Raw genomic sequence first — 16,651 nt, 5'->3', positions numbered from 1 at the left:
TCTGAGTCACATTCAAATCTCATCTTCTCTCTAAAACTAAACAAGAGTCTCAGCCACACCAGACCTTCTACTTCATGTATGAAGCTGACAGGTGGAGTTGTCCAGGATCAGAGCTTCATGAAGCAGCAGAAGCAGCTGACTGGTGAGTTAGCAGCTGTTGTAGTCAGCAGGTGAGGCTGAAGAACATACCTGAAGTGTGGAGTCCACATCTGTCTGATGCTGCTGGACACACTGGAGACTGAGAACATCCGAGACCTGCTGATCCTCTCTGTGAAGAACATCAGGCCGTCAATAAGTTCTGTCTACTTCTACAAGGACACCAATGATCTGAGCAAGACTCTGACTCTTCCATGTGCAGACCACCTAAGATAGAATCTTCCACATTCATGGAAAACCAGGTGAAACACAAGTTTGTCTCACACTTCAGTCGTGATTTCATTCTCATGGCTGCAGTTTGTTGCTTCTTCTCTTGTGAGTCGACTTTCCTCCACGACTGTCTGCAGCACTTTTGACGAGCAGTTCGTGAAGCTCAATAAAAGAGAAGTTTTGAGCTGCATTGACTCATGAACATCTTCAGTTGAAGTCACCAAGAGTCACTAACTGCTGATAGAAACACACACAGCTGTGAGTGAAAGAATGATTGTTGAGGATCAACTAACAGTCTTTGACGACTCAAACATTCCCTCAATCATTGAATCAGTGACTCTTAAATCACTTGAAGTATTTTCTCTTATCAGTGACCTTCATCTGAGGCGCTCATATGATCCACGTGAAGGTTGCATCACAAGAAAAACACTCAAATCAAACTTGACTTTTGATGAATATTTCATCACGTTTGTTGTGTGTCAAGTTTCACAAGACTTCAGGTGGAGGAGAAGAAAAGTAGTTGCACTATTTAGAATTCTTCTTCTTGACTCAACAACTGAAGAGACTGTTGGTCGTCACATGATACAAACTTCTTCAACAACAGATGGAATGATCCAGTGAAATGAATTCACTGTATTTGACATCAAGTTGTGGATTTCTTCATGAGTCCAACAGCACCTGTCTGTCCCACAGCAGCTGCACATGCAATATTCTGTGGTGAATGTAAAATAAACATTCAATTGAAATACTGCAAACACTGCCATTAATTCTCACCCTCTCTGTCTCTCTTTCACCAGCAGTTTCCACTGCTTCGATGATGACACCCAGCTCTACCTTCCATGCAAACCCAACTCGTCACTTCCACCCCCACACTGGAACTCTCTCTCCCTCTTTACAGCTCAGCTCAAAACCACCTGTATTGTGTGATTTTATTGTATTTGTGATTTTATTGTGCAGCGACCTTGAGTCTCCTGAGAGGTGGTTTTAAATAAGATTTATTATTATTATTATTTTCTTCTTCCTCTCATGTGTATAGATATACTGTATAGTTTTCTCTGCATATTTAAATAACCACTAGATGTTCTCATGTTGCTCCTGTTGTCTCTCACCTCTGATGCTTCTGTTCACCTTTGAAGTCAATTGCTCTTCCCATAGATCTGTCACTCTTCAGAGACACACAGCTGGGAGCAGGTCCAGGTCCAGGTCCAGGTCCAGGTCCAGGTCCAGGTCCAGCAGATGTACGTAGCTTTGATCTGAACACACACAAGTAGCAGTAAGAAAATGTTTCCAGTATTTGAAGGTGTGATGTGTTACGACGCCCACTGATCAGATTTAGCCTCTAACAGAAAAGGTGAGCTCCAAGTACCGTAACTTTGGTTGTTTTGTTTGGATGTTTTAAAAACCTAACTTTAAAAACCTAACTCATTGTTGCAAAATGATGAGATTTTTGCTCGGCCTACTTGCCCATGAGTGGCTTTTCCTTGTGTTGCCCTTTTGTTTCTGTGAGCCAGTATTTAAGTTGATTATTATTATTATTATTATTATTATTCAAAAGTGTTAAAACTAAGATGTGTTATTCCTTTTTTTTCTTATTTCTTTTGGAATAGAGGGGAGATTCATCAACGAACGCATGTCACTCGCACGGTTGCACAAGGTGAAAGTAAGTGGTCCACACGTGTCACTTGTCCGTGAGCGGTTGCGCGCATCGTACGTGGTAAGTGAGTTATATGTGCTTTTAATGTACGATCCCAGTGCGATTGTTGTTACACGTTATTGTACGGATGTCCCAATTAGCAGTGTGCAAAAATGTAGTGCGCAATGAGCACTGTGCACTCAAATGGCCGGAAAATTGAGTGTGGATCGATTCCACCTGTAACCCACTGTTTACACTGAGTGATGTGCTTTGTGTTGTGCTTGATTTAAATGTATTATATTCAAATGATGAACCCTTTAACTTATCATTGAATATTTATTTTCGGTGATGGCATGACTGTCAGCTGAGACTGGGACTTTTTAAACAATGTTTTACAGCGTGACACAGCGAGTTTTTGATGGAGGACAACGGCGATCCGAGAGTGTGAACAACAGAATCAAGCATTGGTGATTGTTCTGTCAGACAGTCGAGACCAAGCGTCCAGAGCAGAGTTAAAGAGTTTGGCGGTATTGCGCAACTCGCGTAACAACTTGTTGACGTCTCACAGCTGACAGGATCGCCAACACCACCTGAAGCCGGTTAGCTGGATAAGCTAACCAACCACCTCCAAGTCCCCTCGACTAGGAACCCGCGCCGATCCACCAGATGCTCAGGTACCTTTTTATTTACTGGCTTTGCGAAGCGAAGCGGCCTCATCGTTTTTGGACTCAACGCGCCCGAGCGACGATTCAGGCCTGCAACGTTTATTTTGAATACTGATGGACAAACTGGTGACTATTTTGAGTTTGCACTGCTTTATCAAGTAACATCTTTAGTTTAAATTGATTGTGGGGTTTTGTGTGCCTTTGTCTATTATAAGTAAATTGGCGAATTCGGGGTCCTGCATTCTACTAGGTAGAGCAGGATCGCTACACACCCTTAACAGCCGCCATCTTAGTGACGTAGATGAAGCTAAACTGAAGCTACGTCACTGACGACGCATCTTTGGAGCAGATACCGACGTAAATGTCTAGAGAAAACACTCATTTTACCACAAAACAACAGTAATCAATTTTCAAAAAAGTGCTGTCAAGTGTCGTTGATAGTGTTCTAACAGGCCTGGATGCTTTAACAGTTTTCTCCCGACAACAGCCAGGCGGAAAAATAAAAAACACTGAACACTGCAAAAAATCACGAGACACTTCCTCACCTTAATCACATGCAATATTCTGTGGTGAATGTAAAACAAATATTTAAGTGCAATACTGCAAACACTGCTTTAATTCTCTCCCTCTCTGTCTCTCTTTCCTTCTTCCTCTCATGTGTATAGATATACTGTATAGTTTTCTCTGCATATTTAAATAACTACTAGATGTTCTCATGTTGCTCCTGTTGTCTCTCACCTCTGATGCTTCTGTTCACCTTTGAAGTCAATTATTCTTCTCATAGACCCGTCACTCTTCAGAGACACACAGCTGGGAGCAGGTCCAGGTCCAGGTCCAGGTCCAGGTCCAGGTCCAGGTCCAGGTCCAGCAGATGTACGTAGCTTTGATCTGAAAACACACAAGTTTCAGTGAGAAAATGATTCCAGTATTTGAAGGTCTGACAGGAGAAGTGATCTTCTCACCTCTGAGCTCTGGTCTGACTGTCATGGTCTTCACCCTGAAGTTTTTTAGAGGGAGGATCTTCCTCCTCTGTGTCCACACCTGCACACAAACACAACAGCATCATGGATCTGAATGTTTGTGTCACTTGTTTAAACACAACATTCTTTGTTCCACTTCAATTTGTTTTATTTCTTTTTTGCATGTTTTCATTTATTCAATCAACACATTATCACGATGAAGATTCATTTATTCACCTCACGACCAAACTGTTGATTCATTCATTCACCTCACGACCAAACTGTTGATTCATTCATTCACCTCACGACCACACTCTTGATTCATTTATTCACCTCACGACCAAACTGTTGATTCATTCATTCACCTCACGACCACACTCTTGATTCATTTATTCACCTCACGACCAAACTGTTGATTCATTCATTCACCTCACGACCACACTCTTGATTCATTCATTCACCTCACGACCAAAGTGTTGATTCATTCATTCACCTCACGACCACACTCTTGATTCATTCATTCACCTCACGACCAAACTGTTGATTCATTCATTCACCTCACGACCACACTCTTGATTCATTTATTCACCTCACGACCAAACTGTTGATTCATTCATTCACCTCACGACCACACTCTTGATTCATTCATTCACCTCACGACCAAACTGTTGATTCATTCATTCATCTCACGACCACACACTTGATTCATTCATTCACCTCACGACCACACGCTTGATTCATTCATTCACCTCCCGACCAGACTCTTGATTCATTCATTCACCTCACGACCACACTCTTGATTCATTCATTCACCTCAAGACCACAGTTTTGGTTCATTTATTCACCTCACGACCACACTCTTGGTTAATTCATTCACCTCACGACCACACTCTTGATTCATTTATTCACCTCACGACCACACTCTTGATTAATTCATTCACCTCACGACCAAACTGTTGATTCATTCATTCATCTCACGACCACACTCTTGATTCATTCATTCACCTCACGACCACACTCTTGATTCATTCATTCACCTCCTGACCAGACTCTTGATTCATTCATTCACCTCACGACCACACTCTTGATTCATTCATTCACCTCACGACCACACTCTTGATTCATTTATTCACCTCACAACCACACTCTTGATTAATTCATTCACCTCAAGGCCACAATCTTGATTCATTCATTCACCTCACGACCACACTTTTGATTCATTTATTCACCTCAAGGCCACAATCTTGATTCATTCATTCACTTCACGACCACACTCTTGATTCATTCATTCACTCTTGCTGGGCAGACATGATAGATTGTAGACGGTGAGAAAGTCACTGACCTGTGAGCAGCTCTCTGCTCTGAAGACTTGTGTCCATGTTTGTAGATGAAACTTCCAGGTGAGCTCAGCTCCTTCTGATCCAGACTCAGGGAAACACTGATCGATGAAAACGCCCGTGAGTGAGGGGGTGTGTCCTGTCAGAGACCAACAGTGCAACATTGTTTGTTGATTCACACGGTTACAATATGAAAACAAAACATTTACCACGAGGGTCAAGACGTCTCTGTTTTACACTTTTTTGTCAAAATGTTCAAGTAGAGGAAAGAATCCAGGAGTGGTCACGAGCGCTTCAACATGAGGGCCATTGAGATTAATAATCTAATCCACCCCGATATTAATGTATTTTTAATTTAACCCTATCACTGTCTTTGTAAAATAGATGTACTTTATTGATTAATTTTAACAAAATACCATAGCAGACATTGATATAAACCCAGTATAATTATTTCAAGTACAAAAGTGAAATAGTGGACGTCATTAAAATAGATAAAACACACTTCTACTCTTACACTCAATGTGACTCTTATATGGAGGTTCACAGCAAACTAAACTCTCCTCTGAACCACATCCTTCAAGAACAGGCACCAGAGTAAAGTTAGTCAAATGGTGGATATTGGACATATATTCAATGCACCAGATCGGAGTCTCTCACTTGAAGCAATTCTACTTCAGTACGTGTCAGTTAGGGACCGTCAACAAATTCAATGTCATTTTTTTAATATCATTTTTCAATAGCTTCCTAGAAATGTGACCTATTGATGTCAGATCAACTTTAAATCTTAGGGGGACACATGATACATAAAGATGACTGACTTATATTACAGCAAGATTAATAACTTGTATTCATTAATATTAGTACATGTTTCTGCAATTAGCGCTTGGACTCACTAGTAATTGGCGGGGTTCGAATTTAACACATAACTTGCCGCGACCGTCCTCCACATTTGCCGTAATGCCCTGAAAAATATACCTGAGCAACAAGTTGCCGTGAGAGCCCTTGGTTTTTAATTTGTTAATAAATACTGGTAGCGTTATTGTTTTGCCGAATGAACATAATTAAATCTTCCCGACTTGACTGTTATTTAACATTTTCAACTGTTCAAAATCTAACGGTAAAAGGTAAACAACATGGGTTCAGCCATTTTGGAAGCTTGTATCAAAGGTCAACCGACGACAGAAACAGTGAACGGCTCCGAGTGATACACTCGTTACATCAGCGTCTCCAAGGAGGTCAGGAGGTCAATGTTGGTCGGGCAGCCAACTTGAAAATGCCGAGCAAGGAAAGGGTGAAAAAAGGAAAGACGAGGAATTACAGGCTGTTGGGGGAAAAAATGTAGCAAAATACACAACTTGTTTGGGTTTATTTCATTGTTTCAAAGTATTTAGTGGTTCGTTTGCCCTCGAAACTTGCTTCCTAAACCTGTCGATGTAGTTTATGTGTGTGTTTATTTTGATTCGTGGCTGTCAGCGACAAAGTGTGTAACATACGTGGATTTGAATATTTTTTGTAAACATTGAATACAAGCTGCACATGAAAACAATAATATTTATGGTATGATAATTGCATGGTGTTTTATATATTTGTTTATAATTTCCTCTACAATATATCTATATCTACATCTACATCTATACATATAGATATATTGAGGGACTTCGTGAAGATTTGTTGTAATACATATTTGTTATAAATGAATAATTACTAGCAGTATTAGCACAAGATGTTAATGCATAGCTGATATGCTAAAATGATCTTATGTCAAACCCGAGTGCATTATTTAAAAATGTTATTGCATTATTTGTTGTAAGTAAAATAAATGACTAAAGAAATATATATTGAAGTTGTCATTTTACTTTTTTGTTGTTTTCAATAGGTGTTAACAAGAGCATGATATACTGTATATATATCTATAGATATATATAGATATATATATCTATATATACACACATTAGCTTTGGTGCCGCTACTTCGAAAGAAATGTTTGCGTTGGTGCCCTAAAACGTGTACTCTTCTTTAAGGCAACACTTTGACTTTGGCCTTGACCTTAAAAAGTTTAAATTCAAAGCCTGATTTGGACTTGAGGATCGGCACACACCCATGCTGGGGCCGGTTTCATATTAAAGTAAAATTCATGTTACTTTGGATTAGAAGTTCTCAGCTGTACTTCAGATCGTTCCTACACACTGAGGAAAACAAAACAAATCCTCACATGATGCCAGCAAGTCTCCATTCAAAGACGAGATCTGCGACAAAGTCACGAGTTAAGCCGAGTCGAGAAATCTTCTATCATGATATGGATGATCTTATATCACCATTAGATTTACCACGATATAGATTTTCAGAGAATAATATACAAATATTGTCCAACATACACAGAAACTGCTACATTTTTCTCTCCCTGTGTTTGAAACCATGTTGTCATGGTTAATGTCAGTAGTGGATACAAATACTAGTACATTAGATACTTCAATACCGATTCTTAACTATGATTAAAGAAAAACACACAGTACTTTTTAGTTCACAACTTTAATAACAATAACAATCAATTTTATTATGTTTCTTTCTTTATCTTTACAATATTTATTCCTTTATCTTTATCACTGTTTCATGTGACGTGTGCAGATACAGTATATTTATCTTTATGAGATGTATTTATTCATCAGTTACTTAATGTTTGTTTGTTTTATTGTTTTATTTAAGCACACTTGACATACTTGGTGTTTTCAAATGAACAATACTTTGAAACTGTGATTTAAGAAGTAACAATACCTGTAACTTGTAGTTTTCCTAACATTCTCTGTTGTTCCTCCTCCACCGGTTTGCAAGATGGAAAGTATGTCATTTGACATGCGAGTCATTCAGAGGCAGTAGGTGCAGTTTTTGACCACAAACATTGTAACAGAGACACATTAATTGAGTCCGTAAATCAACGTATGCATGTCCATCAAATATAATGTTACTATCCTGGTGTACAATAGCTCATGCTTTACACAGAAACTCTCATTTCAAATGGTTTAATTGAGGCAAACATTTTTAAAGGTGACACTTTTTTCCTGATTTAGGTGACATTTAAGACTGCACAGTATTATATGTTCAATACATGGTTCTCAGTGAAATTTAGACAAATGAATACATATTTTTCAAATGTAAAGCATGAAAGTAGCTTGTATTTACCACTGTATAGAATTCTGCAACACTTCTGCTTGCGATGATGATCACATGTCAATGCTGACGAAGTCTCCACAGATGAGAACATCAGACAAAAATACAAATGTGTTGATACACTTCCTCACAGTAAAGAGAAAGACAAGTTTGCGTCTGGTTTATTTACAATCTCCGTCCTCTAACTGCTTTGTTATCGTTTTATCCTCGTCTCTGAGAAGCTTATGAACTCTCACCCAGCTGGGTGTAGTTCACTTCCTATAGAGGTGTGGATCCCCACCGCACTTCCTCCTTTTTAACTCGGCAGAGAAGCTCCTGACAGTGAAAAGATCACAGTGGAATGTAATGATGGCGAATAAATATTTACAATCTTATAACATCAGGTACAGCAGAACCTGACGTCAACGATACAAGACAAATCAACTACATTAAGGCTCAATAATATAAATAATAACAAAGTTTACAGGTTTTCTGTCATTGATTCCTTTTCCTTTTAAAAAGAATGATCTTCGTCTCTTTTTCAAACATTATTAGAGACAAACAAACAAACCCATGACTTTGATTCAGTTCAATCATGGAACACAGATAAAGTTAGTTTAATCCCATCAAATATAAAGACAAGTTAAAAGTGACGTGAACACGGAGAACAGAATAATAACAGATACAAATACACCGTAAATATCTTGATTTATGACACTCGGAACATGACATTAGATGAAGTTCACTTACTTTGACTTTCGTTTTGTCCAAGAACCAGGATGTTCACTTCTGTGGATTAATGTTGTTGTTTTGTCGCTTTTGTTGTGAGTTCGTCGATCACCGAAGTTGTTCCGTGTTTTATTTGTTAGTTTTTGTTGTTAATACACTAAAAATACACCGAGATTCTTCTTTAAACATGTATCTGATGCGATCATATTACTAACTGCGTAGCAGTGAGCGACACAAGTTAGTGTTCATCACACAGCTCCCGTTCCGGTTACTCATTTTCAAAATAAAACGGTTTTACTTTGAAACCGGAAACTATGTCACGAACCAACCCGCGCAGAAATGATCAGCGACATATGATGTAAAGACTCGGACAAAGACTAGTCTGGAGCGAATATCTGTCCAACATGTGACTCGTTTTGAACAGAACAGTGTTGAATTGAACAGGACTTAATGCAAGGAAGTGTGAAAGTGAAATATGTTCAAACAAGACAAGAAAACAAGAATAATACTAAGATATCATCAGATACATACTCTGGATACAGTACACAATACTTCTACTTACTTCTACTGCCACTCAAAAGGATGGAAACCAACAGATGGATGATGAATGTTGTTCTCAAAACACGAACGGATGTCGCTGCAGCGACAGAGAAAGTGAAAGTACTTCTGAAATCTTCTTCTATAGCAGTTAAAGGTGCACCAGCACCACCTGCTGGTACAGAGTGTCATTTCACTTTTACTTTACTAGTAGATCATCATTGAAGGCGCCGACGAGGACGGCTGCCTCTTCCAGTAGCTCCGCAGCAATTTCTATAATTTTCTGTTTTTTATTAATTTTTTACTATAATCTTTTTAAATGGATACTTTTGAACATGGAAAGAATCGTCTTGTTTACTCAAGAGAGGATCTACTGTCGCTGAAGTCAATGGCACGGGCTGGAGATCGCCACAAGATCCCGATCGAACTTCAGCGCCGTTACAGAGGCTGTCGGGCAGGGAGGAGGCTAAAGGCTAAGCTAACGGACAATCGGAGACGTCACAGACCAACGATCCCAACGATCACGATGGGGAACGTCAATTCACTGACGAATAAGATGGACGAGCTGTCTGCCCTCAACAACCAGCGGATCTACAGAGAGAGCAGCTTGTTGATCTTCACGGAGACGTGGCTCACTCAACTGACTCCGGACTCACACGTGGATCTGCCTGGTTTCAGCTCCGTCAGAGCGGACAGAGACGCGCGTGTGGGAAGCGCAGAGGAGGAGGTCTGATCATGTACGTGAATAAACGCTGGTGTAGCCCGGGACACGTTACTGTAAAGAAAGTCTCTTGTTGTCAAGATTTAGAACTGTTGGCTGTCAGCATGCGTCCATATTATCTACCGCGTGAGTTCAGTCACGTGATCGCGCTGTGTGTCTACATTCCTCCGAGCGCTGCGGCTGCATCTGCCTGTGAGAAGATCCACACAATGACAGCTCGACTTCAGAATCAACATCCTGACGCGTTTATCATCATCTCTGGAGACTTTAATCATGCCAACCTGGACTCTACTCTGCCTACTTTCCATCAGGCCGTGGATTGTCCCACCAGGAATAACAGGACAATTGACCTTCTTTATTCCAACTTGAAGGACGCCTACAGAGCCAAACCTCTTCCTCCACTTGGAAGGTCCGATCACAACCTGGTCCACCTTCAGTCACAGTACACTCCTCTGGTGCAGAGACAGACTGTGACCACTAAGACAATCAGAAAGTGGACACCAGCTGTGGAGGACGCCATCAGAGACTGCTTTGAAACAACAGACTGGGATGTGCTGCTGAGGTCTCATGGTGAGGACATCGAGGGACAGACACACTGTCTAACAGATTATTTAAATTTCTGCTTGGACGTTGTCGCCCCTACTAAGACTGTCCGCTGTTACCCTAATAATAAACCGTGGGTAACAAAGGAGGTCAAGGATGTCCTTAACAGGAAGAAAGTGGCATTCAGGAGCAGAGACAGGGACGCCATGAGGTCAGCTCAGCAGGAGGTGAAGCGATGCTTGAAGGAGGCAAAGGACACCTACAGGAGGAGATTGGAGGAGAAGCTGAGCCGAGAAGAAATAAGAGAGGTCTGGGATGGTGTTAAAACCATCACTGGACACAAGACCAAGGCCTCTCTGACTGCAGTGGACACGGTGGATGAGGCAAATGGACTGAACAACTTTTTCAACAGGTTTGAGCAGGTCACCTCACCCTCACTGCTGCCCGCCTCAGGACCTGCCCCACCTTCTTGTGCCAGCTCCACAGAACCACTTCCCAGCTTCACCTCACTCCAGGTACAGGATGTACTTCGGAGGATTCGTCCAGGGAAGGCTGCTGGTCCTGATAAGGTGTCTGCTCGACTGCTAAAGACCTGCGCTGCTGAACTAGCTGAGCCACTCCAGCATGTCTTCAACCTCAGTCTACGGCTGGGGAAAGTACCAACTCTGTGGAAGACTTCCTGTATCGTTCCAGTCCCTAAAAAGATCCGACCGAGTGTGCTGAACGATTACAGACCGGTGGCACTGACTTCGCAGCTGATGAAGACACTGGAGCGGCTGGTCCTCAAACATCTCACGCCACAAGTCCAGCACGCGCAAGACCCCCTGCAGTTTGCCTACCAGCCAGCAGTTGGTGTGGAAGATGCCATCCTTCACCTCCTGCATCGGACCTACTCCCACTTGGATAAAGGAAGCGGTTCAGTGAGAATCCTGTTCCTGGACTTTTCTAGTGCCTTCAACACTATCCAACCCACTCTGCTGCAGGACAAACTGACTAAGATGCATGTGGACCCTGGTCTGGTCTCCTGGATTACGGACTATCTTACTGATCGACCACAGTATGTCAGGCTGAAGGACATCAAGTCTGACACTATGGTGTGCAGTACAGGAGCACCTCAGGGGACAGTACTGGCCCCTCTCCTCTTCACCATCTACACTTCAGACTTCTGCTACAACTCAGAGCTGAGTCTCGTCCAGAAGTATGCTGACGACACTGCCATTGTTGGATGCATCAGGGACAACAGCGAAGACGAGTACAGGAGTCTGATACGTGACTTTGTGGACTGGAGTGAGAGGAACCACTTGCAGCTGAACACCTCAAAAACCAAGGAGCTGGTCTTGGATTTCGGGAGGTCCAGGACAAAGCCACGTCCAGTGTCCATCAGAGGCGACGAGGTGGAGATAGTGGACAACTATAAGTACCTCGGTGTGTGGATGGACAGTAAACTGGACTGGTCCTGCAACACAGACCATGTGTATAAGAAGGTTCAGAGTAGACTGTACTTTCTGAGGAGGCTTCGATCATTTAACATCTGCAAGAAGCTCCTCTGCATGTTCTACCAGTCTGTGGTGGCCAGTGTCCTGTTCTATGCTGTGGTGTGTTGGGGTGGAAATGTGTCCAAGAGGAGTGTCAACAGGTTGGACAGGTTGATCAGGAGGGCTGGTTCTGTGGTTGGAATGAAGCTGGACTCACTGGTGACATTTGCTGAGAGGATATCATTGAACAAACTACTGTCCATCATGGATGATGACAGTCATCCTCTGAACACTGTCATCAGTGAGCAGAGAAGCAGAATGAGTGCACGAATGCTCCTACCCAGGTGCAAAACAAATAGACTCAGGGACTCATTCATCCCTCGGGCTATTAAATTGTACAATTCTGAGTTCGGGGGCAGGAGTGGAGTGAAAGTATCTGGATGTTCTGTTCCATGTTAGTCTTTGTATCTTTGTCTTTGTTGTTTTTCTTTCCTTGACCTATGTCCTTTGTCTTTGTCTTTAGACTTAGATTGTGTCATCTTGTTCTTCCTCTTTATGTTCTTCTTATTTTATTTTTTATTTATTATTTTTTATTGTTTATGAAAAATTGCTGGCTATTGGTAAAAAACAATTTCCCAAAGGAGACCTCCTGAGGGATCAATAAAGTTTTACCTTACCTTACCTTACCTTAGATATCATGTCTCTAACAGTTTAGATGTGTCTGCTTTTTCATCAAATCACAAACAACTTTGCATTTCTTAATCATTTGTCTCAGGGCCCTGTTATAATATCTATATATAATATATAGAACCTAGCTTCCCCACCAGCAACCACAGCAAGAGCAACACGAGGGACAGAAGTGTCAGAGAGCATAGAGAACCTTGTTCAGTTGTTAGTTCAGCAGCCTCACCATCAGGACCACAAAAAATGTCATCGCAGACTAGAGTCAAGTTCATGTTTGCGACCAGATCGTGCCATTTGTCTTCATAATCACGTTCATCATCATCCCAGACATAGTTCATAGTGCAGTGTGGGGGGTCCAAAGGTGGATCATAGGAATGAAGTCTCAAAAGTCTTTTCAAGATCAGAGAAACCATCAGATGTTCAATCACGTTGAACCAGTACAGCTCCTCCCTCTCTGGAGCAGAAGTTCATTCTTGGTGGAGAGTTGTTGAGGTTGAGTTCTCGTTTCTTCAGCTCAGAAAAATTGCTTCAATCGTAGGTGTCACCAATAGGGAACTGGACCAAAGTTCCTGGACTAAAAGCCAAAAATGCGCCATTGTTGACCAAAATTCTTTGTTTGTTTCCATCTCCTCGTCCTCTTCTCCTGCCACACCCATGCACTCCAGCCAGTGGCCAATAGGGAGCTATGATAGGACCCTAGAACTATCATCTCTATTTTTAGAGAAACTCTTTCAAGTCTTTAAGTTGAAATTTAATTAGCTGTATCTGGAGCTCAATAAGAGCATTTTGTTTAACTATTTTATTTATTATGAATTCTCAGAAATCATTGATGTGAGTAACCCACTCATAAGATTTACCATTAAATTAAAAAACAGATTAACGTTTCTTATTTTTCTTCCCTGTCAGGAGCTTTAACTTGTCACCTGTAGTAATAGTTACTTTTGTCTTGAAATAGGAGGTCAATAAATGAATAGAACAAATTAATAATATTAATAATATTAGTAATAATGATAAAAATAATAGGTAAAGAAGCAATTACCATAATAAACAATTAAATGAAAATATGAAAGAGGAAGAATCTAAAAATCTAAATTAAGAACCAAAACTTCAATTAACTAATTAAAATCCATTATAAAATCCGAGATAATAATAAATAAAACAAATAGTAAATTAAGATATTAATAATAAAAACAAGAAAATTAAAATTAAATGGACTAATTTGAAAATAATAAATGCAATTAGATCTAATCAAAATATTATACTAATTCATTAAAATTATTCAAGTCAAAAAAATTAACAACTTATTATTTATTTATTGTTAATTATTTAACTTCCTAATTAGTTGCATATATATATAGCAAAATTGACCAGAAGAGGAATAAGAGTGACTGTCTAAAGACCAAATACAACATATAACTTAATATTCCTCCAATAATTAAAAAGATAAAAATCCAATCCCTAATTTACTAAAAATAATAAAATAGTAAATGTATGACTGATTGTTAAAATAATAAAATGTATTTAAAGTAATAATTGAAAAAATAAGAAAACAGAATAAACTGCAATTGATTCAATTAATCAATAATTAAATAATTACACCAATGGAGTCAGAACAAAAGTCAATTAAGAAGTAAACAAAGAGCAAACCAGCAGGGGGCAGCATAGCAAATACAACACCAAAGATCAGAAATTGAGAGAAGAGAAAACAGGAACTAGATATCAACAAACGTACACACATGCAAGCAGTCAGTGACACACTTGTTTTAGATAAGCAGTTTTAGTTAGACAAAACACCAAAAGTTACACGCAATGTGACCAATTGTGAGTTGATCGATTGATAATGTGAAATAGGAAGAGAGGATGGTCAAGATCATTAATACATACAACAGTGTGCCAACCATCAATGTTAATTGTGTTATTGTTATTGAACACAGCAGAAGAAGGAGAAAATTGAAATGTGAGTTGGTTTGTTTTTCTTCTTAAACCAATTATAACACTAATTAACTGTATATTTGTATATACCTCAATTAAGAAATTACGAATTAAGAAACAGGAATAATAGTAAAATAACTATCGTCAACAAAGAATGTTTCTTAATAAAGAGAAAAGATAATTATATCGAACCCAATAGTGAATAGAATTCAAGATGACGTAAGAATGTGTGTGCGTTTAGAGAACACATGAATACAATGGGAGGGTCGGTGAGGAAAAGAAGGAAGTCTTAGAAGTTCAACCTCCAAGAGCAACCACTCCCCCCAACAAGGAAATTGTCTTTCGGAGCTCATTCGGCCTTGCAGCAGCTGACAAGTAACAACGTCTGCCAAGCAGCAGTTCTTATCAGCAAGAGATAGTGTCCAGAGACACACGAACCTGGACTCTCAGCTGTGTCACAAAAAATCAGAGATCTCACACAAACGAATGCTAATTTTTACAAGTACCGCAGCGAGAAAAAAAATATTCAAAAGATAAAAATATACAGACACAGACAATTGAAACAAAACAATATGTCATGACAATACGACGACAACAGTATTTTACCAAAACAGGTGAGAGAGACACACTATGCTACGTGGAACGAGACTCTTACCAGCCTGTCGTGTCTAAAGTGTCGAAGTCATAATGGCAGGAGCCCCTCGATCGCTCAATTAGCTTCCAGACACCCTGGTAAAACGATTAAAACTAGTCCGTTTCTGTCGCTCCAACACGACGTCACGTCCGGGTCTTAATACTTTGCTTTATGGAGAGAAAAGGTCAAAATGCAGAGTGTACGGGTCGTTTATTCGCCGCTACAAGTCAAACAAAGATATAACTTTACGATCGAAAGGACTCGATCTTTGCCGGCAGCTGTACAGGTCGATAGCTCCGGGAAAGACGGTCCTGGGTTATGGGTCGTCTCTACATTTAAGGGAAAGTTTCCTGTCCAGGGGGCGTCTGTTCCGGGGCAGTGGTTCTTTGATGTTAGTTCCTGTCTCGAGTCACCTGGAGAGCAACATCCTTGCTTCCCTGTTGTGTGGGCGGATTCCTTTGTCTTCCAGCCCCCCTCTTTTGGGTGTGTTCTTTCTTGCTCTTTTGTTTCACGTCCACAGGTGTGAACAGAGCAGACAGTCTGTCCTTCATTAAATCGCTGAATAATCTCTAGTCTGTTTCAAGCTACCCTTGACACAGTGTATATCAGTATGAAAGTGAAATGTTGGTTGTGAATGTGTATTTAAACGTTTAAGCTCTTAGATGAGGCTAGTATTTTATACTCTATATTTTGATCATCTTTTTAGCATTAATTTAACTTATGGCGTATACGTATAGTGTAGAATAATTTCCAATCTAACAAATTGAACAGGACTTAATGCAAGGAAGTGTGAAAGTGAAATATGTTCAAACAAGACAAGAAAACAAGAATAATACTAAGATATCATCAGATACATACTCTGGATACAGTACACAATATTTCTACTTACTTCTACTGCCACTCAAAAGGATGGAAACCAACAGATGGATGATGAATGTTGTTCTCAAAACACGAACGGATGTCACTGCAGCGACAGAGAAAGTGAAAGTACTTCTGAAATCTTCTTCTATAGCAGTTAAAGGTGCACCAGCACCACCTGCTGGTACAGAGTGTCATTTCTCTTTTACTTTACTAGTAAGTAAGTAACTAAGTAATATTTATTTATATAGCGCTTTTCGAGACCAGGGTCACAAAGCGCTTAAACAATCAAAACAATACTAGTAGATGTATAAATAAACGTTTCTATGATCTCTTGAATCCTTCAGTCCTCCTAAGATAGTGCAGGACCACATTGTAACAGTTCTAATGAACATATCTCTTAAATCCAAATGTTCTCCCTAAAATGACCGACA

General features: G+C 40.1%; 1 protein-coding gene and 1 long non-coding RNA gene across 2 annotated transcripts; both read right to left on the bottom strand.

The window, feature by feature from the left end:
- Positions 1-147: 147 nt before the first annotated feature.
- LOC148083126 (uncharacterized) lies at positions 148-9,453 on the bottom strand. Its single transcript, XM_087785838.1, has 5 exons — positions 8,855-9,453; positions 4,966-5,099; positions 3,627-3,705; positions 1,476-1,619; positions 148-268 (listed from the first exon to the last, which is right to left on the bottom strand). The coding sequence occupies exons 2-5, from the start codon at positions 5,000-5,002 to the stop codon at positions 148-150; spliced, it is 381 nt and encodes a 126-aa protein (XP_087641964.1). The 5' UTR covers positions 5,003-5,099; positions 8,855-9,453.
- A 6,097-nt stretch (positions 9,454-15,550) lies between these two features.
- On the bottom strand, positions 15,551-16,337 carry LOC148083125 (uncharacterized). Its single transcript, XR_015710679.1, has 2 exons — positions 16,249-16,337; positions 15,551-16,132 (listed from the first exon to the last, which is right to left on the bottom strand). It is a non-coding gene; the product is annotated as an uncharacterized LOC148083125 (long non-coding RNA).
- Between the last annotated feature and the right edge of the window lie 314 nt (positions 16,338-16,651).

This window comes from Callionymus lyra, chromosome 3 (genome assembly GCF_982586985.1).
Source record: "Callionymus lyra chromosome 3, fCalLyr1.hap1.1, whole genome shotgun sequence".
In the NCBI taxonomy this organism is placed as follows: domain Eukaryota; kingdom Metazoa; phylum Chordata; class Actinopteri; order Syngnathiformes; family Callionymidae; genus Callionymus; species Callionymus lyra.
This window is presented reverse-complemented; position numbering and strand designations above follow the sequence as displayed.

Excerpts from the sequence above, each read along its gene's own strand:
- LOC148083126 (XM_087785838.1), bottom strand. The coding sequence starts at position 5,002 with ATGGACACAAGTCTTCAGAGCAGAGAGCTGCTCACAG. Across the intron at positions 3,706-4,965 it reads GAGCAGAGAGCTGCTCACAG|GTGTGGACACAGAGGAGGAA; the intron begins GTCAGTGACTTT and ends GTTTGTGTGCAG. Across the intron at positions 1,620-3,626 it reads AGTCAGACCAGAGCTCAGAG|ATCAAAGCTACGTACATCTG; the intron begins GTGAGAAGATCA and ends GTGTGTGTTCAG.